This window comes from Vulpes lagopus, chromosome 2 (assembly GCF_018345385.1).
Source record: "Vulpes lagopus strain Blue_001 chromosome 2, ASM1834538v1, whole genome shotgun sequence".
Lineage (NCBI taxonomy): Eukaryota > Metazoa > Chordata > Mammalia > Carnivora > Canidae > Vulpes > Vulpes lagopus.
In genome coordinates this window covers 169,862,950-169,890,522 of record NC_054825.1, presented here as the reverse complement: position 1 = coordinate 169,890,522, position 27,573 = coordinate 169,862,950, and the positions used below count along the sequence as shown (strand labels likewise).

At 55.0% G+C, this 27,573-nt stretch overlaps 2 protein-coding genes across 6 annotated transcripts; one reads left to right on the top strand and one right to left on the bottom strand.

The window, feature by feature from the left end:
• The first annotated feature begins 134 nt into the window (after positions 1–134).
• PLD3 (phospholipase D family member 3) lies at positions 135–17,834 on the top strand. 5 transcript variants are annotated; one of them, XM_041742602.1, is made up of 13 exons: positions 135–244; positions 9,390–9,422; positions 10,291–10,423; positions 10,524–10,598; positions 10,688–10,830; positions 11,267–11,450; positions 12,807–12,927; positions 13,006–13,133; positions 14,224–14,424; positions 15,858–15,997; positions 16,444–16,609; positions 17,152–17,251; positions 17,336–17,834. In XM_041742602.1, the coding sequence occupies exons 3-13, from the start codon at positions 10,397–10,399 to the stop codon at positions 17,521–17,523; spliced, it is 1,473 nt and encodes a 490-aa protein (XP_041598536.1). In that variant the 5' UTR covers positions 135–244; positions 9,390–9,422; positions 10,291–10,396; the 3' UTR covers positions 17,524–17,834. The 5 variants fall into 5 exon arrangements, with proteins under 5 accessions (XP_041598536.1, XP_041598537.1, XP_041598540.1 ...); XM_041742603.1 differs by having other exon boundaries at positions 138–244; positions 10,332–10,423; XM_041742606.1 differs by lacking the exon at positions 9,390–9,422 and having other exon boundaries at positions 168–244; positions 10,332–10,423.
• Positions 17,835–18,880: 1,046 nt separating this feature from the next.
• Positions 18,881–25,774, bottom strand: HIPK4 (homeodomain interacting protein kinase 4). The gene is made up of 4 exons (XM_041742600.1): positions 25,310–25,774; positions 21,337–21,693; positions 19,769–20,614; positions 18,881–19,060 (listed from the first exon to the last, which is right to left on the bottom strand). Exons 1-4 carry the CDS (start codon positions 25,772–25,774, stop codon positions 18,881–18,883), a joined length of 1,848 nt encoding a protein of 615 aa, XP_041598534.1.
• Between the last annotated feature and the right edge of the window lie 1,799 nt (positions 25,775–27,573).

The window sequence follows — 27,573 nt, the reverse complement described above, 5'->3', positions numbered from 1 at the left end:
AGCCCGCCGGATCGCCACCAGCGAGAGTGCGGCCGCCACCGTCACGTGACCTCCCCGTCTCCCGGGCGCTCCCCTCCGCCCCGCGCTAGCGAGGAGCGCGGCCAATGAGAAGCGCTCTTGCCTGGCCCCCGCGGGCCCGCAGTCCAGCCGGAGTGCGCCTGCGCGCGGCGGGGTGGCCAGGCGGGGCTCCAGCCTGGAAGGTGCGTGCCGGGCTGGGTCCGGGAGTGGGAGACGTGGAGTGCAGGTACTGTGCGATCTGGGGGCGCGGCGCCTCTGCAACCCTTTTCGCGTTGTCCTTCCCTCTCTAATGCAGTTCTCCGCTTATGTGGTTCGATGTCTCTCTGTGTAGCCGTCCCTCCCTTTCTGTCGCATCCCGGTTAAATGGTCACCACCGCACTTCTGTCGCCATCACCTGCCTTCTGTCTCTGTCGACCCCCTTAATTCGCTTCCGTGCTAAGCCCGCATTGCCGCTCAGCGTTGCTGCCTTCCCCTTTTTGCTGCCATCCCCTCATGTCGCCTGCGCCCCTCTTTTGTTGCTACTTTTTCCTTTATGAAGCCTTCACCTCTCCTGAGCCGTCATCACACTCCCCGTTCACCTTCACACGTCTTCTGTCACCTTCTCCTTACATCGCGGTCACGCGTCCCTTATGTCATTTTCACCCCTTATATGTCCGTACCTCCCGTGTCTCCTCTGCTCCTGACAGTCACCGTCGTGCCTTATGTTCCGAGTTTCCCCCATAAGAAGCCACTCTGCCTTCCAGTTGCTTCTCATCCCTTTATGTGTCTGTCATTTCCCCGTGTCCCTTCCCACTCACTCACCACCGTAGACGCTCCTCGAGCCGGTTTCCTGGGGGTGTCCCAGAATCCCAGCTCCACCACAGAACCTCTGGGTAACCTTGACCACCTGATCACACCTTTGCACTCTCAGCTTCCTCATCTGTAAACCCGCAGAAGGACACCTGCGTCCAGGATGATTGGGAGGATTCTGCGAGTGTATTCTTGTGATGTGCGCAGCTTGATGTGGCGATTTGGGCTCATTATGTTATTAACCATGTCACCCTCACCCTCATGCAGTCACCTCCATCACCTCTCCATTGTCACTCCCCCGCCTTCCCTCAGCTGCCCTCTTCATTCTCATGACGTCAGCACACTCCCTGTATCATGATACCCTCTGCCAAGGCAACCACCCCATGCCACCGCACGTCACAGTCTCCATGTCCTCATCTCTGCCACGTCACCCCACCTGAGGGCCATCACAAACCTTGCTTGGGTAAATACTTAATCCCTAATCTCTACCATGTTGGATTGAGTGGTTTGCCGACCCCCAAAATGAGAGCATGGAGCTAATGCCCTAGTGGGAGTCCTGGAGTAGTTGGGGGCAGGGGGCGACTAGCTAGCTTAAACCCAGATTCCCTTGACTTCTGGAGTTGGGAGTACAGGGAGATGAGGCAGGTCCCACACACCTCAATTAAACCTCAGCAACCCTGCATGCCTGGGTAGAGAGGTAAGAATCTTATTCACTCAGCTTGCCTTAGCGAGGCAGTGTGGGACAGTGGTTAGCAATGTGTGCCTGGGAGCTGGAACCGTGGTTCCGATCTTGGTTCTAGCAAGTACTTAAATAGTGGCATGGCCTCCAACAGGTGGCTTCACATTCCTATGCTGCAGTTATTGCATCTGCAATATGGGAATACAAACACAAGTTATTCATTTGCCTAAATATTTATTAAGCACGTTCCTACATGCCCAGCACTATACTAGGCATGGGGGAGCGGGGCACAGCAATAATCAAAACGGACAGAGATCCCTGGCTTCGAGGAGTTTACATTCTAGCAGGGGTAAGAGACAACAAGTGAACAGGTAAGTAGATTCTATGATGTGTTAGAAAAGGGATGGGAATACATGGTAAAGGTTGTAGTTTTATATATTTTTATACATTTTTAAGATTTTATTTATTTATTCCTGAGAGATACAGAGAGAGGCAGAGACATAGGCAGAAGGAGAAGCAGGCTCCCTGAGGGGAACCTGATGTGGGACTCGATCCCAGGACCCCAAGATCATGCCCTGAGCTGAAGGCAGACACTCAAATCACTGAGCCACCCAGGTGCCCCAAGGTTAGAGTTCTAAATATAGGGGATCAGGGATGGTTTTCTGAGGTGGTACATTTGAACAAAGACTTGAAGGAGGGGAGCGGTTGACGTGGCTCTATGGGGAAGAGCATTCTAGGCAGAGAGAACAGCAAATGCAAAAGCCCTGAGGTAGGGGCATGCATTGAATATTTAAGGAATAGCAAGGAAGTCAGTGGGGGGGGGGGTGAGGTTATAGGAGTGAGGGGGCAGATCATCTGGATCTCATGGGCCATGGAGAAGACTTTGGCTTTACTCTGAGTGAGGCAGGAGCCACAGGAGGATTTGGAAGAGAAGAAAGACTTAATCTGATGTGATGTGAAACAGCAGCAGCAGCTCCAGGACTCCTATCAAGGATGGATTGGCAAGAGCAGCCTGGTTGGAAGGCGTGCCAGAGTTAAAGCTGCACTCCCATATCCTTTATATTTGGAGAAAGCTTCCAACATCCCTCTCAAAGACTGGAAGGGAGAGGAAGAGTTGTTGGGAGAGTGTTTGAGAAGCCAGTGCCACCTCTGGGTTCAGGTGCTGTCAGGGGCAGAGGGGGGGCAGGGGTGGGCACCCACAGATCTACAGATGATAAACAACAGGAGAGGCTGCTCTCTACACCTGGGACCCTGAGGCAGCTCAGGATCAAATCCTGGCTTCACCGTTTCCTGGCTGTGTCCTTCTGTGTCAATGACTACACCTCTCGGTCTCTGGTTTCCTTATCTGTTATTCGGGGCTAAGAAAAGGACTGTTGTGAGCAATGAAACACATAAAGTGCTTCCAGCAGCGCTTGGTTGAGTAAACAAGGAGCCCTGCCCTCTCGCCCCACTTCCTGCCCTCTCCCCGGGGAGGGGCGGGCGGGGGGGGGGGGTGGGCAACAGAAAGACATTCTGTCCTATTTTATGTTCATGAATTGGTTCGACATCATAATGTCCGGGAACAGAACCGAGCTCTGGGTTCGAATTCCGTGCCAGCAAACGGACACTGCACAACCCCAGCAGAGATTCCCTGACCCCTACTGCCTCGTCTGAAAAACAGTGCTCTGCCCCATGATGTGCAGTGGTGTGTTATTTTTGAGCTGAGACATCAACTATTACCATCATGGTGCCATTATATCCCTCCCCTGCTTTATTTTTCCCCAAGACACATACTCTATGTTTCACTCATCTATATGTGGCCTCCCCCAAAAGAATGTCATCTTTACCAGGATTTTTTTTCTGTTTTGTGCTGTATTCCCAGTTTCCACCCAACCCTTACCAGCAAGTAGTTACTGAACAAATACTAGTTGAATGAACAGATGGATGAATTGAGCACCTGCCTTGTCCTGCCCCTGTACTGGGTTGTACTGGGCACACAGCAGTGGCTGAGACAGCCCAGTGATGATGCCCTCATGGGTTTCACGGTCCAGTGAGACAAATTTTTCACTGGGCAGTGGCATCCCAGAGGGCTGGGATTAGGAGAAGCATAGGCAGAGGATTAGGGCTGGGATGGAGAAGCCCAGGGACCGTTGGAACCCAAAGAGGGAATTCTGGACCAGCCCAGGGATCTGGAAGGGCTTCCTGGAGGAGGAAGCACATGAGCTGATAGGAATGAACGACACGAAAAGAAGAGAAAGGTGTGCTGGGCAGGAGCAGCAGCTGTGGGAGTGTTTGGTGGTAAAGTGTGGTATCAGTTCGAGGAATCAAAAGATACTAAATATGGATGGGATGTAAAGGATGGTGAGACAGTAAGCTAAAGAGATCATTAAGGGGAGATCATTGAGGGCTCTGGGAACCAGTGAGGAGCTGAGCCTTTGTCCTGAGGACACCAGGGGGCGGTGGGAGATAGAGGTTTTTGAGCAGGAGAGGGATGAGTTTGACTCAGATGAGGAGGAGATTAGAAGGGTTGAGTGGAGGTTGGGAGCCAAGGGAGGTGGCAGGAGTGGGGACCCAGGTGGGAAAGGGCAGTCTGAGTCCACAAGTTGTGGAGGGTCCAGGATTGAGGCCCAGGGCTCCAGGGCAGTCAGGGAGGGTTTTCTAGAGGAGGCGGCACACAGACTGAGACCTGTGGGATGGAAAGACAGCTGTCCTTGAAGTGGGGACCAAGGAGAGGAACAGGTTTGGAAGAGATGCTAAGGGCAGTTGGGGACATGGTGGGTGCAAGGGGTGTGGGAACCCCTGGGGAGAAACATCTAGAAGGCCATGGGACTTCCAATGCTAAAAATCAGGGAAGAGATGAGAGCTGGGGTCAGCTTTGGGCCCTAGAGGACATAGTAAGAAGTTTGCCCTTTGTTCTGAGGGTGGTGGGGAGCCATAGAGGGGCTTTGAGCAGGGATGAAACAGCCTAGATATTTGAGTTCCAGCTCAGAAATCTTCACCAATCATGATGTGTTTTGTTGTTGTTGTTTTCTTGTTTTGTTTTGGTTTTTTACTTTATTTGTTTTTCAGACCGAGCATCTTCGCTCCCTAGGAAGGGCACTCTCTAGGGGTCCTTTGAAATAAAGGTTCTGCTGCTAAAAACAAAACAAACAAAGTTTACAAAACCAGTGCTCTGTTCTGTTTTCTGTAGACCTGATCTCAGACAGCTGATTGTCCAGTCCAAAAGGGTCTGCACAATCAAGTGAAAATCGGCTCCTTATAAACACAGTTCTGTGTTGAACCATATGGAAGGTCCATATGTTTGTAAATGTTTCCTGGGGAGTAGGCTGTCGGGCACTTCAGCAGCTCTCTCCGATGACTTGAAACAACCATAAATTGACCTTGAACTTTACTCTCCGGCTGAAAGGCCATAATCTGTACCGACCCATTTGCTCAGGGCTTAGAGCACATGCGGGTTATCCTTGTGTATAAAACAAATGTCACTAGGTCTAGAGGGACTTCTATGAAAGTCTTTTCGCCAAGGTTTCCATTCTACTCCATTTCTTCTGTTTTCAACAAACATTTATGGAGTGCTTATGATGTGCTGGGTACCAGGAGCAGGGAAATAAACCAAACACAGACTTAGCTTTTTAAGGGACACATAAGCCTGTGATAAAAGTATGTACAGAGTACAGGGGACACACAGATCTCACCAGCAAGCTGTTTTGGGGGTTTGCTAGTCTGCCTCTCTGCCATGGATGGGTTCATTGACTCTTCCCAGCAAATGTGAAGTTGATGTGTCAATCTCCCCGTTGGTCTGAGGGTGAAAGTAAGGCTCAGAGAAGGGAGCCTCTCTTCCCGGGAACACACAAGTGAGATCTGAACCCAGAGTAGTAAGACTCTGAGACTTGCTCCCTTAAAACATTCAAAGGTCCCCCAGCCTCCATGCCCCAGATGAGTATGAGATGATCCCCATTCTATAGAGAGACTAGTGGGGCTCAGAAAAATAAAGCCCCATATCTGAAGTCAGTAAGAGTGACAGGTGGGATTTGAACCTTGGAATCTGCAGTCTAAAGCACTGCTACAAAGGAGGAATCAAATCTCCCGCCCGCCCCCCCATGGGTGGGGTGTTCAGGAACCTGTGACCCAGCACGTGTCTCAGAAACCCAGTGAGTTTTGCTTCCTCCTTTTCTGTGGGCTGTGGTGTCACACCCCAAGGCAGGCAGGGCACAAGCCAAGGGGCAGGGAATATCCTCTGGGCTGGAAGGGGCACACTTGGTGGCAGAGATGCATCCCGAGACCAAAGAAGCAGAGCCTAGGGTCCAGCCTGGGCATTGCCCTGGAGCCCCATGGGGGGGTTCTAGGTTACTGGGAAGGCAGGGACTGAGCTGAGCTGAAGGAAATGCCAGCACCTGTCAGCCTGGCTCTGTCCGTCATGCCACCTTCGACTTTAGCCTCCACTGCGCCCCTCAGGGATCTGGGGATGGGGGTGCTGGGTACTTATCCAACTGAGGCCATAGTCTTTTTCTGGAAACTGTGATGTGGAGGAAGAGGCATCCCAGCCAGGAGTCTGAGCTTCATAATTTAATTTCCAACGAAGTCCCATTTGTGTTTAAAAAAATAGTAACTAAAAGCCTATAATGGAAAGCAAGCATCTTGCCTTGGGGGTGGCGGGGGAATGCGGAAAAGGGTACCTTTTTTCCTTTTTTTTTTTTTTTTTTTTTTTTTTGGCTGTCAGGACCCTTGACACAATCACATTTATTAAGAACCTCTTGCGTGTCCATTCTATACACTTGCTAGGTAGTAATTTCTTTAGCTCCAAGGAGTCGCTTCTCAAATTTCATATGTTCAGAACACACACACACACACACACACACACACACACACGTTTATTTATTCGTCCAGTCATTCATTTAACTTCTTTCAGCCTTTTCCTAAATTTGCTCCTCCTCAGCCTCCATAAATCAGCTATTGGGGCTTCTATCCTTGACAGTCGCTCAGACCAAAACCCTTGGCTGTAACACACACACACACACACACACACACACACACACACACACACACACGTGTCCCCCACACAGCTAGAGGGAGTCTGCAGGCACCTGTATCAGTTCCCTGTGGCTGATTTAACAAATCACCACAAACAGTGTGGCTTAAGACAACCAAAATTTATTCTCACCGTCCTGGAGGCCAGATGTCCAAAATCAAGCTGTTGGCAGGGCCATGCCCCCTCCTGAGACTGTGGAAGATTCCCTGCCTCTGCCAGATTTTAGTAGCTCCAGGCATACTTGGGTTTGTGGCCATATCACTGCAATCTCTGCCTCCCTGGTCCTGTGGTCTTCTCTGTCTCTCAGAGACAGTTGTCATTGTATTTAGGGCCTACCCAAATGATCCAGGATGATGTTATCTCAAAATCCTTAATTTAATTACATCTACAAAGACCCTTTTTTTCCAGTTAAGGTCATATTCACGAATTCTGGAGGTTATGGCCATGTTGGATATATATATATATATTTTTTTTTTTTTTTGAGGCCTCCATTTAACCACCTACAACACCCAAGGCAGATCATGTCTCTCCTCCACTCAGAACATACCCATAGCCCTGTCCTCCTCACCACAGTCCAGGCAGCCCTGCGTGATCTAGTCCTGTCACCTCTCTGACTCCTCTCTCCTTCTGCCCCACTGTCTACCCCACTATAGACACACTGGCCTCCTTGCTCTTCTCTACCCACATCAGGCACATTCCCGCCTCATGGCCTTTGCACTGGCTATTCCCTCTGCTTGAAACACTCTCCCTAGGAAGTCCATTTAGTTCCCTCCCTCCCCTTCTTGATGCTTTTTTTCTCAGGTATCCCCTTCTCAGCAAGGCTCTCCCAGACCTCCTAATTTAAAATTGCTCATCCCTACCCCTGCCCTGCTTCCGTATGGCATTTATGACCTCCTAACATAATTTACTTATTATCTCGTTTTTTTGTCTGTCTTCGCCGGTGTCTGTTTTGTTCAAAGCGATGATATTTCTAGTGCCTAAAACAATACCTGGTACACGGATACTAAGTGTGTGTGAAATTAATAACAGCCTTATGAAAAGTAGGTACTATTGCTACCATGACCATCTTACAGGTGGGAAAACTAAGGCACAGATTCCTTGTCACTTCTCAAGGTCAGTCACATAGTGCTACAGCTCATATTCAAATCAGGCTTCTGGCTCTGGAATCCAGGATTAACTGCCTTGCAATCTAATCCAGTCTAAACCACTTCACCACCACTAGTTTTCTTTTTAAATACCTGAGGGGTATTTTGATAAAAAAATATAAGTTAGAATTAAACCCACTGTTATTAGACCTGTAATCGCTATACAAGCTGGAAGCCAAAAAGTCACTAATAATTTGAATGAACCCCGTATGCCTTACTATTTTTTTTAATTTTTTAATTTATTTATGATAGTCACAGAAGAGATAGAGAGAGAGGCAGAGACACAGGCAGAGGGAGAAGCAGGCTCCATGCACCGGGAGCCCGACGTGGGATTCGATCCCGGGTCTCCAGGATCGCGCCCTGGGCCAAAGGCAGGCGCCGAACCGCTGTGCCACCCAGGGATCCCGCCTTACTATTTTTGATGTATTAGTGCCCACCCCATCCTTTACATCTCCATGCCCTACCTCTCCCTCAGTTTTGTTTTTGCTCATTTTATCTTCCCTAAATTTACATTGCCTGCTGTTCCAACACCATATTTTTGTTTTTAAGTAATCTCTACACCCAACGTGGGGCTCCGACCCACAACCCGGAGATCAAAAATCGCGTGCTCTAAGGACTGAGGTCTCCCCAGCCCCACATTCTTAAGTAAAACATTTCTCGAGGAGGCCTTCGCAAATAAATACAAGGTTTCCTGCCCCACGCCTCCCCTCCCCCTGCGGGCAACCCTGCGGTCAGCAGCCTCTAAGACTGTTATCTTTTTCTCCTGGTGACCTCTGGAATTCCAAATAACCTTGATCTGTTGCCATTTTTTGCTGGATCCATTTGGCCCATCCCCATTTGTCTCTGCAATAAGAGGAGGGGATCTAGCTGTGCTCTGCCCTTGCCAATCCGGGATCGGTCGTTGTGGGGGAAGGGGCTTCCAAATCATCCTTGCAGATCTAGGCTGGATCTTCCGGTGAGGGGGGTACCTAGCTCCCTTTTTGGAATTTACTTTTTCTAACTTCTTTTTTAAAATCACAGTAATGCATGCGCAGTGATGCACGCCGTGGGACGCGGCAACACCTGTGTTGGCTTTCTAATCATTCCTTAACCTGCACAGAGATTTATTTTTTCCTCTACTTTTCTGTGAGTCGCTTATATCGCACAATTTTAAAAAAGAAAATAGGCGTGCAATAAAAAGCAATCCTCACCCACCCCAAATCCCACTCTCGGAGGCAACCACTTCTGACGCTGTCGCTTCTCTCAGAGATAAGCCTTTTCTGCATTTATCTGTTGACTTCCTGCGTGGTTGGCGGGGAGAGCATCCTGCCCCCGTTTCATTGGGAGAGGTGGGCGGGGAAGGTTCATTTCTCCGACGGTGGTCTCAAGTCCTGCTTGGCAGATAGGAGATGGGAAATGGGAAATCTTGTTTATCCTTCCAGCCAGAGCCTGGACTTCAGAAACAGAATTTTAAAATCCCTATCAAAATGTCAGTTGGCTTTTTTTTTTTTTTTTTTTTTTAAGAAAGCAAATACTGTTATCCAAACAGACTCCAGCAGAAAACCCGCGGTGTCCTTCCGCTCTTGCCCCCACCGCGTAGCTTGGGCTGTGCCTTCTGCAGGTCTTATTCGCTGTATCTGGGAGTCCTATGATTCAACTTCGATCTCTTCATTTTATTTTATGAGGCTTTTACAACAATTTTTTTTTTTAGTATAGCCGACATTTATTTTCGACGTTTTTCAACAATTAATTTTATTTATTTATTTTTGACTAGGTAATACATGCCCATGGTACAACAGTTCGCAAGGTTTGTAGACAAGACAGATGTGGGGTTCCTTTTTCTCCTTACCTGTGGCCTCCCTACCCCACGCTGGGGCTCCGGGGGGGGGGCGGCAAAGCCCATCCCCCAGCCATATACTCTACCTACCCCCGCCAGGTTGGCGGGACCGTATCTGGGGGACCCGAGCCCCCCTTCTCCCTGCGGTGAGCCGGGGCGGGCTGCGCACTGCGCAGACTCCCCGCTGCAGTGGGCGGGGCCCCGTCTGGCCCCGCCCCCTCCTTCCTCCCGCCCCTGCTCTGCCTGTTGGGGCAGTAGCTGGGGCCCCACGGAGGTAGCAGCTGCCGCCTGCGGAGTAAGGCCGAGTCCCCCCCGGGGTAAGGTGGCGGAGGATGGCTAGGGGGATGGGCTGGGGACTGGCGGGGAGGCCCCGATAGTCCCGGGCTCCCAGCCTGAGCTGTCTGGTGGGGACCTGAGGGTGACGGCAGGGGAGCCACCTGGAAAAAGCTCGCCAGGTGCTCTCCGGATTGCGAAACGCCGGGCAAAGATTTGGGGCTCCGCTGACCCCATCCAGAATTGTCTTTTGGGGGAATGTGTAGGACAGACCTCGGAGAAGGGAAGATACTAATGTGGAGCAGCGTGAGCATGAGTGAAGAGCAGCGTGGGCGCTCACGGGGGCAGGGTGGGCGCCAAGGGCGGCAGGGTGGGCAGCATAGAATGATGGGAAGAGAGCAAGACTTAGACCTTCAGGGATTTCGAAATCCCTGCTGACCAGCGGTCAGCTTCCTCCTTTCGGGGTGTCGGGCCCCATGCCAGTGGCCCCCGTGATCGCAGGCAAGGAGACCCAATGGATCCCGTGAGCCCAAGACTAATCTGCTTTCCATCATGTTCCCCCAAGGCCCAGAACACCCCCACAGTGCCAGCTTTTGTTCCCCACAGTTTGGAGACCCTGACACACCCACTTTCCTGCCTGGGCTCCGCATATCCCCTAGCTACCTGGCAAGATGAAGCCTAAACTGATGTACCAGGAGGTAGGTGGATCTGGGGCCCAATGGGATGGGGCTGGGCACAGTGCAGGGCAGAGGCCTCTCCAAGCTTCCCTGTCACCCCCTTTACCATCCCACCCCCTAGCTGAAGGTGCCTGCGGAGGAGCCTGCCAGTGAGCTGCCCATGAATGAGATTGAGGCTTGGAAGGCTGCGGAGAAGGTAGGAGCCCACCACCACCCTCATCCTGTCTCCAGCGTGGGCTGGGGTGGCTGCCACGGGGCTAACTCATCACCTCCTCCTCCCCACAGAAAGCCCGTTGGGTCCTGCTGGTCCTCATCCTGGCAGTTGTGGGCTTCGGTGCCCTGATGACTCAGCTGTTTCTATGGGAATACGGCGACTTGCATCTCTTTGGGCCCAACCAGCGCCCAGCCCCCTGCTATGATCCCTGCGAGTAAGTTGAGGAAGGGGGCCTCTGAGGGTGGGAGGAGGAGCCCTGCCAGGCCAGGGACACTTACACACTGAGCAGGACCTGCACTGAACCACACCCACTCCCTGTGACAGTGGTGACTGCAGACTCCCAGGTGCACTGTCACAGGGTCTTCTTTCCATCCCCCGCCCCTTCCCCCAACACTGTTCCCATGACAGCCACAGCATCATATTATGTCCAGATCTGTCGGCAGATAGGCACACACAAACACACGACGTTTCCCATCACATCTGTGGACAGACACACACACAGATGTGTATATACTCATTCTTCTGCACGTCTAGACAAGTGCACACTCATATACATAGTCTTCCATCCTCTGTGGGCAGACAGGTGAACACTCACATTGCCACCAGTTGTCTCTGGCCCCCTGTGGCTGATATCATTCCCCACCCTCCAGAGCAGTGCTGGTGGAGAGCATTCCCGAGGGTCTGGACTTCCCCAATGCCTCCACGGGCAACCCCTCCACCAGCCAGGCCTGGCTGGGCCTGCTCGCCGGTGCCCACAGCAGCCTGGACATCGCCTCCTTCTACTGGACCCTCACCAACAATGACACCCACACTCAGGAGCCCTCTGCCCAGCAGGTACCTGGCAACCTGGGCTGGCAACAGGGGGGGATGGGAGGCATGGGGCAAGAGGGTGGAGGTAGAAGGGGTTTCCCCTGCAGCCCAGGAGATGGGTGGGCATGTCTCACACAGCGGGTTGGACACTGGTGATTGAAAGCAGCTGTCTTCACATGGCCCCCTGGATGGGGGGTGTTTGTCACAGTCATCTGGAGGCCTCTGAATGTCAGGGTGTGGGTTTGATTACAAGGGATTAGGCTGACAGATGTTGCTTGCCCACAAGCTGCCCCAACCCTGTCACACAGAGAAATGGAAGAGCAGAGTGGGTAACAGCCCAGTCTCAAATCACTCTGCCACCGTCTAGCTGTGTGACCTGGGTGGGTCACCTCATTCCTCAGCCTTCAGTTGCCTTATCTGTAGAATGGGACCAACGTATAGCACTCACCCTTATGAGACTAAAGCAGGCGAATCCATGCAGATGCCAGCACAGTGTCTGACACAATCAGCCCTGCCTAAGCATTTGCTTTATATCCTTGTTTCGGTGCACAGGCACACTTTAAAAACCGTAAAACTTCAAGGTGTGTAAAGGAGCAGCCTGAGTGGATAACCCCTGCTTTGCAAAACACACTGAATTTGTCCCTTCTTTTTTCCTCCCCTCCGCTGCCTCTTGTCAGAAGTGGGCTTAACATGTATTAAAATTGTGGGGCTCCTCGAGCACTGCCTGAAAAAAATAATTACAGAAGTTAAAAATGATATGAGCGCCCACTCCCTGCTGGCTCCCACTGGAGTGGTTCAAAGCACAGACATAGGAGGCAGGTGATCTGGGTTCAAATCCCACCTCACCACTGAGTTCTCCGTGCCCGGTTTTCTCCTCCGCACCTCGGGGATTATACTCAGCCTCATCAATGAGAGTGGTGAGAAATCGGTGAGTCCAGATGTGAAGGGGCTTAGAATGGGGCCCAGCTCACAGTAGGAGACAGGGAATCCTTGGCTGTTAGAGTTATTGGCGTCATTAGGCCTCACCCATACCTTCCCGGACCCCCAGCCTGTGCCATGCCGCCAACATCCTGCAAGGTACTTGGAGGCCCCAATGCAGTGCTAGGCATTGATGCTTCCAAGGCAGGATCTTGGGAAGGTCCCGGGCAGGACGGGAGTGGCAGGGAGGCCCCATGGGGCCCAGAGCACCAGTAATTAAAACAGATGAAAGGTTTTAATAGCTTAGCCTATAAACCCATCCCTCAGCGTACTGGCTAATGGAAAGCCTGTTCACTCCTGCTCGCAAATTGAAACCCAACATGAAAACAGCCTTTTGGGGTTGCTGCATGGGGTTGGAGAGCCAGCTGGCCCAGCCCCTCAGAGGCTGTCCCCTCTCTGCAGGGCGAGGAGGTCCTCCGGCAGCTGCAGACCCTGGCACCTCAAGGTGTGAAGGTCCGCATCACTGTGAGCAAGCCCAATGGGCCCCAGCCACAGGCCGACCTGCAGGCCCTGCTGCAGAGTGGTGAGCTAGAGAGCGCAGCTGTGGGTGGGCTGGGCCTGGGGGCGCCCAAGCTGGCTCCTGACAACCTGCCTATCATAGGGGCCCAGGTGCGCATGGTGGACATGCAGAAGCTGACCCATGGCGTCCTGCACACCAAGTTCTGGGTGGTGGACCAGACCCACTTCTACATCGGCAGTGCCAACATGGACTGGCGCTCCCTGACCCAGGTCTGCCCAGACCCTGCCCTCACACCCTTCATGGCTGCTCCCTGCTCCAGAGGGCGCCCAGCCTCCACCTGTACCCCTCTTCAGTTCCAGAGTCTTCTGTGTCTAGTCTGCAGTGGCTTCCTTCCTGTCTCCTAGCAGGCCTTCCTAAATCCAGGCACACCCAAATCCAGCTCTCCCTGCCTTCTGCCTGCTTGTGGAAGCCTGGGGTCTGCTCTGATCCCCAGTGACAGCTCCCAGCCCCTCTGAAGGACATCCAAAGCCCTGTCCACCGATCTGCCCTTCATTATTCAGTTCCCTGAGTGCCTGCTCTAAGCCCAGGACTGTCCCGGGTGATGCTGGGAACATGGCGATGGACCTTTTGGAACTGCCAGTCCAGTGCGGTGACAGGCTGGTCACCAGGCAGTGGCAGCCCAGAGGGTCAGGGCCAGGAGGGGGGACCCAGTCTGGAGTATCAGGAAAGGTCTTCCAAAGGAGTTGACAACTAATATGCTACCTATAGGATCTGCCAAGATTAACATAAGGCAGGAAAGAAGATACGGTTTAGGCAGTGATCATTTATTATTGATCACTCAACAAATATTTCCTGAGCCCCTAATCTTACCAATTCTTGTGAGGAGATGCTGAAGACACAGCCACAGCTGAGACCTCCCCAGTGCCAGTCTTCCCAGTCCGGTGTCACCAGAAAGAGAAATGAGGGAAAAACCAAGGGACCATGAAAGCCCAGAGGAATTGCCTGACATAGTCTGGGCAGTCAAGAGAGACTTCCTGGAGGAGGAGGCTCTCAGCTGAGACCTAAGAATGAGTAGGAGCTTGTCCTGTAGAGGGTAGAAGCAATAGCATATGTGAAGGTTCAGGAAATCTCACATTTGGAATAACCAAATGATTTGTACCAAAATTTTAAAAGATTGTAGCCTAGAGTCAAGGTCATGCCCATGCTGGGACTTCTGTTGCGGGGTGGGGGGAGGTGGAGGGACTGCGATGCAGATAGATGGGGAGATTGAGGGGCAAGGGGCAGAAAGTGGGGAAGGGGGCTCATGTCATCTGTGAGCACCAGGGCACCACCCCCAGGCTGAGCACTGCCCTCCCACAGGTCAAGGAGCTGGGGGTAGTCATGTATAACTGCAGCTGCCTAGCTCGGGACCTGACCAAGATCTTTGAGGCCTATTGGTACCTGGGCCAGGCGGGCAGCTCCATCCCGTCAACCTGGCCCCGACCCTATGATACCCGCTATAATCAAGAGACACCAATGGAGATCTGCCTCAATGGAACCCCTGCTCTGGCCTACCTGGCGGTGAGTCTTAGGGAAGAGGGACCCGGTCACTCACAGTCTCTGTCTGGCCCTGCCCGGTGTGGTGGGAGGGAAGTCCTGACCACTCACTCATACTCATTCTGCTGGGGCCGGGGCCGGGGCTATGTCCCAGCCTCCCTAGGTCTCGTTTCCTCCTGAAAACAGCTACCATAATTATCTGCGACCTTTCAGGCTAATGGGTTCATGCATGCTGAGCCCCTGGGGTAGCTCTGCGCTGCCCAGGATGGCTGCATGTGGCTCTTTTCAGTTAAGTCAGCTAAAATTAAATATTGCTAAAAGTCAGTACCTGAATTGCACCAGCCCGCATTTCAAAGGCTTAGTAGGTTCATGTAGCAAACGGCGGCGGTGTTGAACATTGTAGATAATGAACAGTCACATCACCATGGAAAGTCTCTTGGCCAGTGCCGGCTGTGCCCATGGCGGATATTGAGTACTGTATACAAGGCACTGCTGGTTTCAGCTCTTGATATTTCCTCCGGTTGGGGTGGCCAATCTAAATCCCCTTCCGTCCCTGCAACCCCACCGAGCAAGTCACCTGGCCAAGGCCAGAGTCATTGTGGAGGGCCACGGAAATGCATGGATGTAGGGACATGTCATTCACTGGGGTCCTTTGCTCTAGCGATCTCACACAGAAGGTTAAGGGTTCCCCCATCACCACTTCCCCTTCGGAGCTTGAATTTGCTCATCTGTCATGAGGCTGGAGGGAAGTGGGTAAAGGGCATGGTGTCATATGGCACATACGCAGGGTGAACCTGATGGGCTATGAGCAAGTCAGGGACACACATGATGACAGGAAAGGTCCTTAAACCAGAGCATGTATCAGAAACACAGGGAGGGCTGGTTAAAACCCAGATCCCCTGGGGTGCCTGGGTGGCTCAGGTCATAATCCCAGGGTCCTGGGATCGAGTCCCACATCGAGCTCCCCACAGGGAGCCTGCTTCTCCCTCTGCCTGTGTCTCTGCCTCTCTCTCTCTGTGTTTCTCATCAAGGTGAATAAAATCTTAAAAAAAAAAAACCAGATCTCTGAACCCCATCCCAGCGCCTGTTCAGTTTGCCATGTGCAGTGAAGCCCAAGAATTTGCAGTTCTAACAAGTTCCAGCTGATGTTGTTGCTGCTGGAGCAGGACCCTTATGTCAAGAATCCCTGCGTTAGAGCGTAAATTCTGGAACCAAAAAGCCTAGGTTCAAATCTTGGCCCCATTTGTCAGCTGTGTGACTCTAGGCAAGTCACCTACCCTCTCTGAGCCTCAGCCTCCTCATTTCTAAAATGGACATGACAATTATCCGCCGCCTTCACGGAGGCTGAGGATTCAATGCAACCCATGGGACCTGGCTTGAGACAAGCTGTACCCAGGGTCCACTGTGATGGCACCCTTTGCATGGCATGTGTCTTGACTGTCCCCATCACCCCCCAGAGTGCACCCCCACCACTGTGTCCCAGTGGCCGCACCCCGGATCTGAAGGCCCTGCTCAACGTGGTGGACAATGCCCGGAGTTTCATCTACGTCGCGGTCATGAACTACCTGCCCACCATGGAGTTCTCTCACCCTCACAGGTACGGCCACCCCACAGACAGGGCTTGGGGCAGGGACCTGCCTCAAGCTGAAGAGGCAGAGGGAGAGGGAGTGATGAGGCCAGAATGCAGGCAGGAGGACCAAGGCAAAGGGAAGCCACAGGGAGAGGCAGAGGAGATCAGAGGAAGTGGGGACAGAAAATGATGAGAATCGTGGGGTTGGGGGCAGGGCAGGGAGTGCGGGGGTGTGGGATATCCCCAGTTAGGGAGCAGAGAGAATGGGCTGGAGACAGGATGAGGGGCTCGGGGGCAGGAATGGGAGCTGGAAGCAGGATAGGGCATGTGGGATGTGAGGAGGCAGGAACAGGACTGTGAGCCAGAGACAGGGCGGTCTTGGGGTTTAAGGGCGCTTAGCAGCTAGGGTAAGCAGCTCAGGGGTAAGGCCACAGGTAAGGCTGCCCTCCGAATCCTGCACCCCCGTCCCCAAGGTTCTGGCCTGCCATTGACGACGGGCTCCGGCGGGCTGCCTACGAGCGGGGCGTCAAGGTGCGCCTGCTGATCAGCTGCTGGGGCCACTCGGAGCCGTCTATGAGGGCCTTCCTGCTGTCCCTGGCTGCCCTGCGTGACAACCACACACACTCCGATATCCAGGTGGTAAGCAGCCACTGCACACCCAGTCCTCAGCCCTTGTGCAGGGCAATGCCGAAGGCATAGGCCTCGTGGAGCTCACCTGTCACCTGAAACGCCTGACCCAGAGGGACAGGGCTGTGCCATGATGGGGAGACCGTGAGTCGGGCCAGAATGGTGGGGCCCAGGGAGGAGGACAGGACCCCAGATGGAGGAGGCATCATGGCCAGGAAAGTGGGGCCTGGAGGAAGCATCTGCCTTAGCCTGGTCCAGCATGAGGGTGATCCAGGAGGCCTTTCAGGAATAGGGGATGTCTGAGTTGAGACCGAAGGGACACATAGACATTCTAGAATGAAGGACAAAGGAGGCAACAGGGTCTTCTCTTTTAGCTGGGGTTACTGATTCCCACTCTGCCGGGCCCGCTCTGGCTCTGGTAGTTCCATGGGAAGTAGCCGGGTCCCCAGTCCTGCAGACCTGATTCCTCCCCCAGCCCAGACCCGGGGGCCTCTCCAGTCCTACCTGGATCTCATGCTCCTTCCTGTCCTCCCCTGTCCTCCCCGCCCCCTCAGAAACTCTTCGTGGTCCCTGCGGACGAGGCCCAGGCCCGAATCCCATACGCCCGCGTCAACCACAACAAGTACATGGTGACCGAACGTGCCACCTACATTGGTGAGTGTCCTGAGTGCCGCGGTCGGGGCAGAAGGGGGCTCCAGGCACAGCTGTGGGCTCTGACTCTCTGACCCCACCCCGCAGGAACCTCCAACTGGTCTGGCAGCTACTTCACGGAGACAGCGGGCACCTCGCTGCTGGTGACACAGAACGGGCGGGGTGGCCTGAGGAGCCAGCTGGAGGCTGTTTTCCTGAGGGACTGGGACTCCCCTTACAGCCACGACCTTGACACCTCAGCTGACAGCGTGGGCAATGCTTGTCGCCTGCTCTGAGGCCCCAGCCCGGCAGACAGGCCGAAGCCTTCGAGGCCCCCGTGAGGCCCAGAGTCCTGGGTCTCGGCCCCTTTCCCCGTGCCCCCGCTTCTGTGTGCCCCGTTGTGGCTCCACTGGCTCTCCCCTGCTCTCCTGCCTCTACCTCCACCCCTGCCGGCCTAATGCTGTGGCCCCAGGACCCAGCCCAGCTGGGGGAGGGATCAGCCCCCAAAGAAATGGGGGTGCATGCTGGGCCCGGCCCCCTGGCCCACCCCCCTTTCCAGGGCAAAGAGGGCTCAAGGTTACAATAAGAAGTAAATAACTTGTCTGTACAGCCTGTGCCTGACTGAGTGATATGAAGTGGGGCATCAGGGGAGGGGACAGCTGGCATGGTCCTCCCTTGGAGATGCAGTGTTTGTTGAGCCCTCAGCGTGTTAACAGGGTGGTTTGGCATATCCTGAACCCACAGCATGTGCTGTGCCCTTAACATGGATTTGGCATGTGCTGAGCACGTAGCATGTGACTGCATGTGCTGAGCCCTCAGCGTGGAATGCACAGGAGCCAGGAAGCGCTGAGCATGGAGCACGTGACCACATGGACTGGCGTGAGCTGAGCCTCGTGTAGCCAGCATAGGGTAGTGTGTGCCGTACACTCAGCACGTTCCCAGGTGGGCACACCCTGAACCATCACCGTATCCCAAGGGTGGATGCGTGTGTCTGAACACCACAGTGTACACCAAGCATGAATTTATGCCTCCCAAGTGAATCCATCGTTACCATGACCCAAGCATGGGTGAGTGCATGCCAAGCCCATACGCATGGCAAGGGCAGATCAACAGATGAGAACTTGGCGTTTGGCAAGCTTGGATTGGCACGTGATGGACACTTGGGTACGTTCCAAGGGTGGATTCTCGTGTGCCAAGTGCTTAGAATATTTAGGAGACAGGCCGTGCATGCGCACTGGGTGATGGCAGCCCAGCCTCCAGACTGAGCCAGTGGCCCACGGCGCAGTGTCAGAGAGCAGGGTCCCGCGCGCCAGCCTGAACCCCACCCCAGCCCCAGTCCAGGCCTCAGGCAGGGCTGCTGAACGGTTCTTTATTGAAATAGGCAGAGGCAGCAGGGCCGAGGGCATGCTCAGGGCCAGCGAGGTGCAGCCCCCTTCCTGTGTCCCTTCAGCCTAGGGGCCACGGGCCAGACCCTAAGGCCCTCCTGTGTTTGGGGTATGTGTGCTGGCATGCACTGTGGGCGAGGGTAATGGGGAATTTCTGGATAACTATCTTTCTCTAAGAATAATTTGTGGGTTCAGGAAATGGCTTCTGAGGTGGGGATGCCAGCCCAGCTAGCGCAGCCCCCAGTGATGGGCAGGGCTGGGGTCACCATCAGTGGTGTCCACCGACATGCTGCAGAAAGCTGGTAGCCCGGGGCGGACCGTGCGGGTGAACGTGGTGGGCTGGGAGCCCCTGAGCCCGAGGCCCCCTGACACCCTCCAGGGTCCAGTCTGGCTCACTTAGCCATTCCCCAGGGCAGCTGCTGGGGTCGAAGAGCTCAGGGCCTGGCCCCTGTGGAGAAGAAAGGACCATCAGCCAAGAAGCCCCCGGACTTGGGAACCACCAGCCTGTCCCTCCTGGCCTCTCTCCAGTCCTAGTTGAACCCTCATCACTTCCTGAGGGCAATTTGTAGGTCCCAACCCCTCATTGCAACTTGGGAGCTCAAAGAGTCTGTGCAGAGACCTTAATGTGTTCTGAGGGCATATTAGTGACTCTGAGGGTTTATCACTTCTTCCCGAGGGTGAGTGAGCACCTGTGAAGGCCTTGCTCTGAGTGCTGGGCCTTTACCACTTCCTGCAGGTGGATTAATGCATTCTGAGTTTTTATACAGCCTGAAGGTGGATGAGTGCGTGCTGAGCCTTGTCACATAGTAAGAGTAGGTTGGTATGTGCTGAACGTTATATCCTGAATATCGGTTAGGGTGTGCTGAGCCTTATATCCTGAAGTTATTAGTGTGTGCTGAGCCTTATGACTTTGTCGGCGTGGGTTAGTGTGTGCTGAATGTTATATCCTGAGTACAGATCATACCTGGAATGTGGGGTAGTGTTGGCTGAGCCCTGATACATCCTGAGAGTGGACTGGTATGAGGTGAACCCTGAGCCAGCTGCAGGCAATGCAGATGGGTGGAGGGCAAGGCCTGGTTCACTCTGCCCCTTTCCTGAAGCTCGGGGAGGCCCTGACCCCAGAACCACCGGCACCCTGCCAGCCTACCGGGCTTACATCAGCATCCATGGTCATGTCCTTGATGTCTGGTCCATCCCCATCCCGCTGTGGCAGGGTGGGCGGCTCGGCGGAGGCCCCGAGGCGCTCTCCTTCTGCCCAGCCACTGCCCCGGCATGGCCCATCATCCTCAGGTGAGGCCTGGCTCAGCCGGATGAGGTTGCTGAAGTTGGAGTCGGACTTGGAGCCCGCGGGCGGCTTGCGGGCCTTGTGGCGACCTGCCAGGCGGCTACCGTAGAAGGCCAGGATGGGCTCCGGGCCGGAGTCGGGCACCCGGCGGCCAGCGGCGGCCTTGAGCGGGGCCAGCATGTCGGGAACCACGTCGGCTCGGGTCTCGCCCCACAGCCCGCGCCCCACCTCCTGCAGACTCAGGTCATCCAGCTGATCGATGGCCCTCTGCACGCCCGGGGCCTTCTCTTCGCAGAAGAAGGGCCCGCTGCCCGCCGCGCTGCCCAGGCCCACGGGCTCCTCCTCCTCGGCCAGCCGGTAGTAGGGGGGCCCGTCTTCCGCGGCGGCCACCACGGCCGTGGCCGGCTTGCCCTCCACCTGCAGCGAGAGGCGGCAGCCGCGCAGCGAGAGCTGGTAGTAGCGGGTGGTCTCGTGGGCGCTGCGCAGCTGCTGCATAGACACGAAGGGGTGGCGCAGGGCGGCGCTGGGGCTGATGCGCTCGTGCGACTCCCACGTCAGCATGCGCTTGATCAGCTCTACCATGCTCTTGAGGTCCGCGTGCTCCGCCAGCGCCTCGCGGTCCGGGAAGGTCAGCCGACTGGCCGCCCCGCCGCCATTCACCGTCTCAATCTGGTCCAGTGATTTGAGCATGTACTTGCGGCGCTCCAGTGGGCGCACCTGGTGGGACACGGTGGGTGCGGGGTTGCTGTCGAGTCAACCTCAGGTGCTCCTGAAGGGGGGCCCACGTATGACCCCCACACCCCCCACCTCCACCAGTTTCCAGTCTGCCCTCCAGTCTGGTCCAGAGCTCGCTCGTTGCTATGAAGTCCACACACCTGAACCTCGATTTCCAGTTCTGCCCGTGATCTGACTTGGAGCTCTCTTGCTGCTGGGAGGGCCACACCTACTCCCCGACACCAGAACCCCTCTCGTCTGACCCGGGGCCCTCCTACTGCTGCAGGAAAGATATCAGACTGGGTTCCTTGAACCCCCTGCCATCTCACCCAGAGTCTCACTGAGCCAAGTTTCACTTCTCCTCCAGGCCTTCAGAGTTCTCCTGAACCATGGGTCCAGCCCCTACCAGCCACTCGCAGAGGGGCTGCCCCAAAACTCTAGTCCTCCTTGGAGTCCAGTCCAAATCCAGATCCCCAAGCCCAGCCCCTTCAGGCCCCCCAGCAGTCGGACCTCCTCACTCCACTAGCTTGCCCACCCCTAGCCACGGAACTCAGAGGAGCCTCCACACACTTGCAGCGCCATTCCGTCTCAGCCACATCTTGCTGTGGCTACCCCCGTGCTGACCCTCAAACTTCTAGTCCTTTCTGAGGTCTAACAGATTTTATTTTTTCCCTTGGTGCAGCAGCCCCCACACCGCCTGCCCTCGCCCCCCCTGCCCCCCCTACCTTGGTCTCGGCCAGGTAGTCGGCCGAGGACTTGAGCTGCCAGGGGTTGCTGGCATCGGGGTGGGGGTTGCGCTTGAAGAAGTGGTAGGCCTTGCGGGCGGCGTGCAGCAGGTGGGGCTTGGGCAAGCCCTGCGTCTCGCAGATGTAGCGCACCTGGTCGTACTCATTGTTGCCCGGGTAGAGGGGCCAGCCCAGGTGCAGCTCGGCCATGACGCAGCCCAGGGACCACACGTCCACCTTCTCACAGAAGGGCAGCCCCAGCAGAATTTCGGGGGCCCGGTAGAAGCGCGACTGAATGTACGGCTCCTTCACGTAGCGCACCTCGCTGAAGATGCTGGCTGAGCCGAAGTCAATCACCTGCGATGGGGCGGAGGGAGGCAGGTGGGCCCAGCAAGGGACGGGGACGACCCATCCAGGTCTCCCCTGTGTGTCTCGCCCGCCCGGGTCTTTCCACATCTGCCATCTAAGTGTCCCTGTGTCTGTGAGTCAATGTCTCTTATTTGTGTCCCTATGTTCACTGGTCTTTGTCTGGTTTGTGTGTCTGTTTCTCCGTCTCTTTCCACTAGAACTTGGGCCTGAGAGGGTGGACCCCTCTCCATACCTGTCCATCAGCAAATCTGGTTGGCTCCACCTTCTGAGCAGATCCAGAATCAGCCCAGTCTACATGCCAGCCTCGGCTCCCCTGCGCCGCCCCCCCGCCCCGCCTCCCTGACCTGTCCTCCAGCATCACCCACCAAGGCCAGGCTTGGGGCCTCCTCGCTGGTGTCCATGCTCCGCCCCCCTCACACCCTTCTCTGCTCGCCATGCACACCCCACAGGATCCTGTGCACACCCGAGTCAGATCAAGTCCTTCCCCTGCTCAGAATCTCTCCCTGTGGCTTTATCACGTCCTGTGATGAAAGCCAGAGTCCTCACTGTGGCCCCAAGGCTCGAGCCATCTGCGCCATCACCTCTCTGCCTTCAGCGCCTCCCGTTCTCCCTCTCACATGGGTGTCTCACTGTCCCTTGAACAAGCCAGACGCATTCTCAGCTCAGGGCCTTTGCACTGGCCATTCCCTCTGCCTGGAATGCTCTTTCCCCAGATGTGCACACGGCTTCCTCACCTCAGGTCTCAAATGTCACCTTCTTTATAATTTTTTAAAAAGATTTTGTTTTAAAAAAAGATTTTATGTATTTATTGATGAGAGACACAGAGACAGAGGCAGGCACAGGCAGAGGGAGAAGCAGGCTCCCTGCCGGGAGCCCGATGCAGGACTTGATCCCAGGACCCCAGGATCACACCCTGAACCATAGTAGATGCTTAACAGCTGAGGCACTCAGGTGCCCCTCAAATCTCACCTCAGTGAGACCTCCCCTGGCCACCCTCTGAAAAACAGCCTCCCTGCCCCTGCCGTTCCTATCCCCCTTCCTGGCACCCTGCTTTTCTCCAGAACTCTTAACACCATTTCACATCCTATATATTTTACTTTAGGTCTTCATTTTCGCTCTACCCAGCTAGGATGCCAGTCCCCTCAGGGTAGGGATTTTGTTCACTGCTGCATCCCTAGGTGCCTAGAACAGTGCCCAGCACACAGTCAGGGGCTCAGTCAGGAGCGAATGAGTGAATGAATGGGCTTTACGTCCCTGCCTTTCTGGTTCTTTCTGCGTTTTTTTGTGTTATCTCTCTCGTTCTTTCTTTGCCTCTTCATTGCTTGCCTGTTCATTGTGTCTCTCACCTCCCCATGTCTCTCTCTGTCTCCATCTCTGTGTCACCTGCTAGGAAGACACCTCCCAGGAAGACACCTCCCTGAAGCCCCGCCCTCTTCTGTCCTCCTCATCAGGCACCGTCAACACCCCTCAGAGGCCCTGGGAACAGGACAGGGGCCGGCACTGTGGATGGCTGAAAGTCTTTCTCTCCCAATGCCACTGGGAGGCGCCATATGCCATTTTCACTCTAAATCTCCAAGACGCTAGCTTGATCCCTGCCTCAGTTTCCCCCTCGGTGTGTCTGCTTTTCGTTCAGCCATCCCTCGACTTCTATTTGCAGAAGGTGGTACGACGGAAGGTTATTAACCCGGATTGTGAGTGCGGACGACTGAGGCCTGAATCTCAGAGCTTGAGGGGCCCCGGACACTCAGTGTTCATGGGATCCATTCACTCGTTCATTCCACAAACACAGGAAGGGTGCGGACCCTGGCCAGGTGGTGTGGATCTGTCCAGTCTGTCTGTCTCCCGCTGCATTTGTGGGAGTCTCTCCTTCCTTGGGGCTTCGTCCTTCCATCTGTTGGGGCAAAATGATCTGCCCTTTCCTGCCTGCACATCTCCCTGTGACTCTGACATTCATTTCTCATTGGCTCCGCCACAGCATTGTGTTGGGAGATGCCGAGGACGCAGTGGTGACCAAAACTGACCTGGGCCTGCCTTCACAGCCCTGCCCGCTCCTAGTTCAGACCCATCACCAGACAGTAACAAACCCAGAAGTGGACAGAGGGACCAGGTCTGGGATTGGGGGGAACTGGCAGAGGTCCAGGGTGAAGGGGCCAAGTCTGGGATTGAGGGGAGCACAGGGGAGGGGTCCAGGGCAGAGGGGCCAGGGCTGGGATGGGGAGCCCAGGGGCTTATGACATGCATAGGAGGTGCCTCTGTGTGCCCAGCACAGGGTCAGGTCCAGAGCAGGTCTTCAGTCAATGTTTGTTGATGAACAAACTCTGTGACAGAAGAATGGCACTTCCAGTCACTTGAACAAACTCTGTGACAGAAGAATGGCACTTCCAGTCATTCGGCCGTCAGGCTCTCATCCCCAATCAAGTCCTCTCTTATATAGCTCACATAAGATCAGTCAGCAGATCCTGTTGTCAGTAGCTTCAAATCTACCTAGAACCCACCATGTCCCTTCCTCCCACTATCCCAACTCCATCCCCGTACCCAGGCCTTCCACCTGGAGCGGAGCTGCCACCCCTCACTGCACCCCTGCTCCTGCCCTGCACAGGCTGTTGCCCTCATGCAGCCAGAGGGACCCTGTGAATCCCTGATCGAGATCACGGCCCCTCTCTGCTCGGAAACCTCCTGTGGCCCCATCTTACAGAGAATAAAACCAGTCCTCATGGGCACCCGGGTGGCTCAGTGGTTGAGCGTCTGCCTTTGGCTCAGGTTGTGATCCTGGGGTCCTGGGATCAAGTCCCACATCGGGCTCCCCACAGGAAGCCTGCTTCTCCCTCTACTTATGTCTCTGCCCCTCTCTCTGTGACTCTCATGAATTAATAAATAAAATCTTAAAAAAAAAAATGTCCTAACTGCGGCCCACGAGGCCCTGTGTGACCTGGCTCCGTCACCTTCCTGATCCCATTTCCTCCCTCTTCTCACTCTGCTTCAGCCACCCCGGCTTCCTGGGTGCTTCTCAAACACATATACTCAGATCACTCCTACCTCAGGGCCTTCGCACTAGCTGTTCCCTCTACCCAGATGTTTTTCCCCAGATGGCTACATGGCAACCTCCTCCCGTTGGGACTTTCCTCAAATGTCACCTTCTCAGTGAGGCCTCCCTGACGGCCGTGTCTACAACTTCACTCATGATCACCGTCACCAAGCAACACCCCACATCCTCCTCCTCCCTACTGATCTTTTCTCCTTCTCACTCACTTATTTGACTCACTTCTCACTCACATACCATATTTATCTTGGTGACTCTGTTTCCCCCCACTAGAATATCAGTCCCACAAAGACAAGAACAGGCCAGAGGAGCTGAACTATGAATTAGACAAGGACTGGGAGGTCTCAGGTCCAGGATAGAGAGGATATCAGAATCTGGACAGGAGATGGGGAGGATTTTTAGGGCCAGGAGGTGGGAAGAGGCATCACGGGCAGAGAAGGGGAGACATCCAGGCTGGGAGGTGGGACAAGGGAGACCTTAGCGACAGGAGAGTGTCCAGGGCTGGGGGGAAACTGGAAGAAGACAAGGATGAGGGATGCCGCCATCACAGGGCCGCCCACTTACCTTGACCCTGAAGGGGCAGCGTGTCTGATCCACCAGCATGATGTTCTCGGGCTTGAGATCAGCATGGATAATCGCCAGCTCCTTGAGCCGGGCCAGGGCTCTGAGCACCTGCAGGGTGACCGTGCGGATGTGGCGGGCAGGGAGGGGGGCGAAGTTGTTCTCCTTCTGGAATTCGAAAAGGTTTTGCTCCAGCAGCTCGAAGACCAAGTAGAATTTGAGGGCATCGTGGAAGAACTCAAGGAAGCGGATGATGTGGGCCTCCTCCGGGTCCAGGCCCCTCATGCAGCGCAGTAGCTTCAGCTCGTTCTTGATGATGCGGTTGCGGTAGGCGTCATTCTTGAGGATCTTGATGGCCACCATCTCGCCCGTGCTTCGCCGCCAGCCCTTGGCCACCTCCCCGAAGGTGCCCTTGCCCAGCACCTCGATGATGTCATAGCAGTCGGTCTCGGACTGGATGGTGGCCATGGTGCCCCTGCCACCAGGAGCTGCCCGGCTGCCACCCCCGCCCCACAGGCTCTGCCTTCGAAGCCTTCCGGCCCGCCACCGGCTCCGAGGCCCCCCCAGCGGGGGAAAGAGAACTGCACTTGTGCCTCCCGCCAAGAGGATCCCCCCCACCTCCCTGGTACCCCCCAGCCCCCTGGGCCACACTGCCAGTCTGCCAGGGGCCACACCCCTCCCCCAAAGCCTTCCTGGCTTGGGACGAGGGGCCCTAGGCCCCCCCGAATGGGCTCCAGCGTTGCTGAGTGGCTCTGGTTCTGTTGTCGGAGACCTGAGCCCCAGGCTGGAATGGGGGGTGGGGTGGCAGGTGGAGCCCCCTCCCCCACCCTGTGGCGGAACCCCAGGGGCTGGACAGTTGAAGGGTCGGCTGAGAAGGAAGTCCAATCCTGGACCTCTAGCATGGAGGACTGAGACATTCCTAACCAAAGGTGAAGAGCCAGGAGGATGTGTGTGTGTCTGTGTGTGTGTGTGTGTGTGTGTGTGTGTGTGTGTGTGTCATTGTTCAGCAAACACCTGCCCCTGACTGTGGCTGCCATGGGAGAGGGAGGCTGAACCAGGGCCAGGTGGTAAAAGGTCTTGAATGCCAGGCTAAGGAGACTGGACTCATTTATCTTAGGGTACTGGGGAGCCACAGAAGGGCTCTGAGCAAGGGAGGTCAGATTTTTTTTTCAGATTATTTATTTATGGAACACCTGGGTGGCTCAACAGTTGAGCATCTGCCTTAGGCTCAGGGCTTGATCCTGGGCTTCCGGTATCGAGTCCTGCATCAGGCTCCACAGGGAGCCTGCTTGTCGCTCTGCCCATGTCTCTGCCTCTCTCTGTGTGTCTCTCACGAAAAAATAAATAAAAATATCTTATTTTTTAAAGATTTTATTTATTTAATTCATGAGAGACAGAGACACAGGCAGAGGGAGAAGCAGGCTCCATGCAGGGAGCCTGATGTGGGACTTGATCCCGGGACCCCAGGATCACACTCTGGGCTGAAGGCAGGTGCTAAACTGCTGAATCAACCAGGGATCGCCTAGACAGACATGTCTTGAATGCTGTAGAGGCCTTATCTGATCCTTACATATGTCTTAATAACTCCATTTTATGGAAGAGAAAATAAAGATGCAAAGAAGTTGAAAAAATGCGTAAGGTCACCCAACTGGGTGCCAGAGACAAGCTTTGACCCCAAGCAGTCCAGCTTGAGAGCCAAGCTCTGAACCACTGCCATGTCCAGGGGAGGCATGCATGGGCCACTAGATTCCTATGTTAGCCATAGGGAGGGTGACATGGCCTGGGGAGGGTGTAGGGGTGGATGAGGGCCTGGGAGGAGTCCTGAGAGTCCAAGAGGCATGAGGAGAAAGAGAAGGAGTGGGGAAGAGAGAGAAGAGAGTGTTCAGGAAGGAGGTAGGGACCCTGAGAAGTCAGGACAAGAGAGCCAGAGGGAGCGTTCAGCGTGGCCCCAGAGAGGTCACTATGGATCCTGGCAGGTCAGCTGCGCTGGGAGGGAACCCCCAAATGCTGGAGGCCTGGGCAAAGGGTGTGCACGACAGGTATATATAATTCCTGCCGTGTTTGGTGGGAATGAAGAGAAAGCCTGTGACCAGAAGTGACGCCAGGGAGGCTGGGGTGGGGGGGACATTTGGGACTGGACCAAGTGTCTTCCTGGGGGACACAGAGAGACTGAGGGGGGGAGTCTGGAGGCCTCGATGGGGGCTTAGATCCTGGGAGCCAAGGCCCCACCCTGATGGGAGCTGAGGGCCCTGGGACCTAGTCCTAAG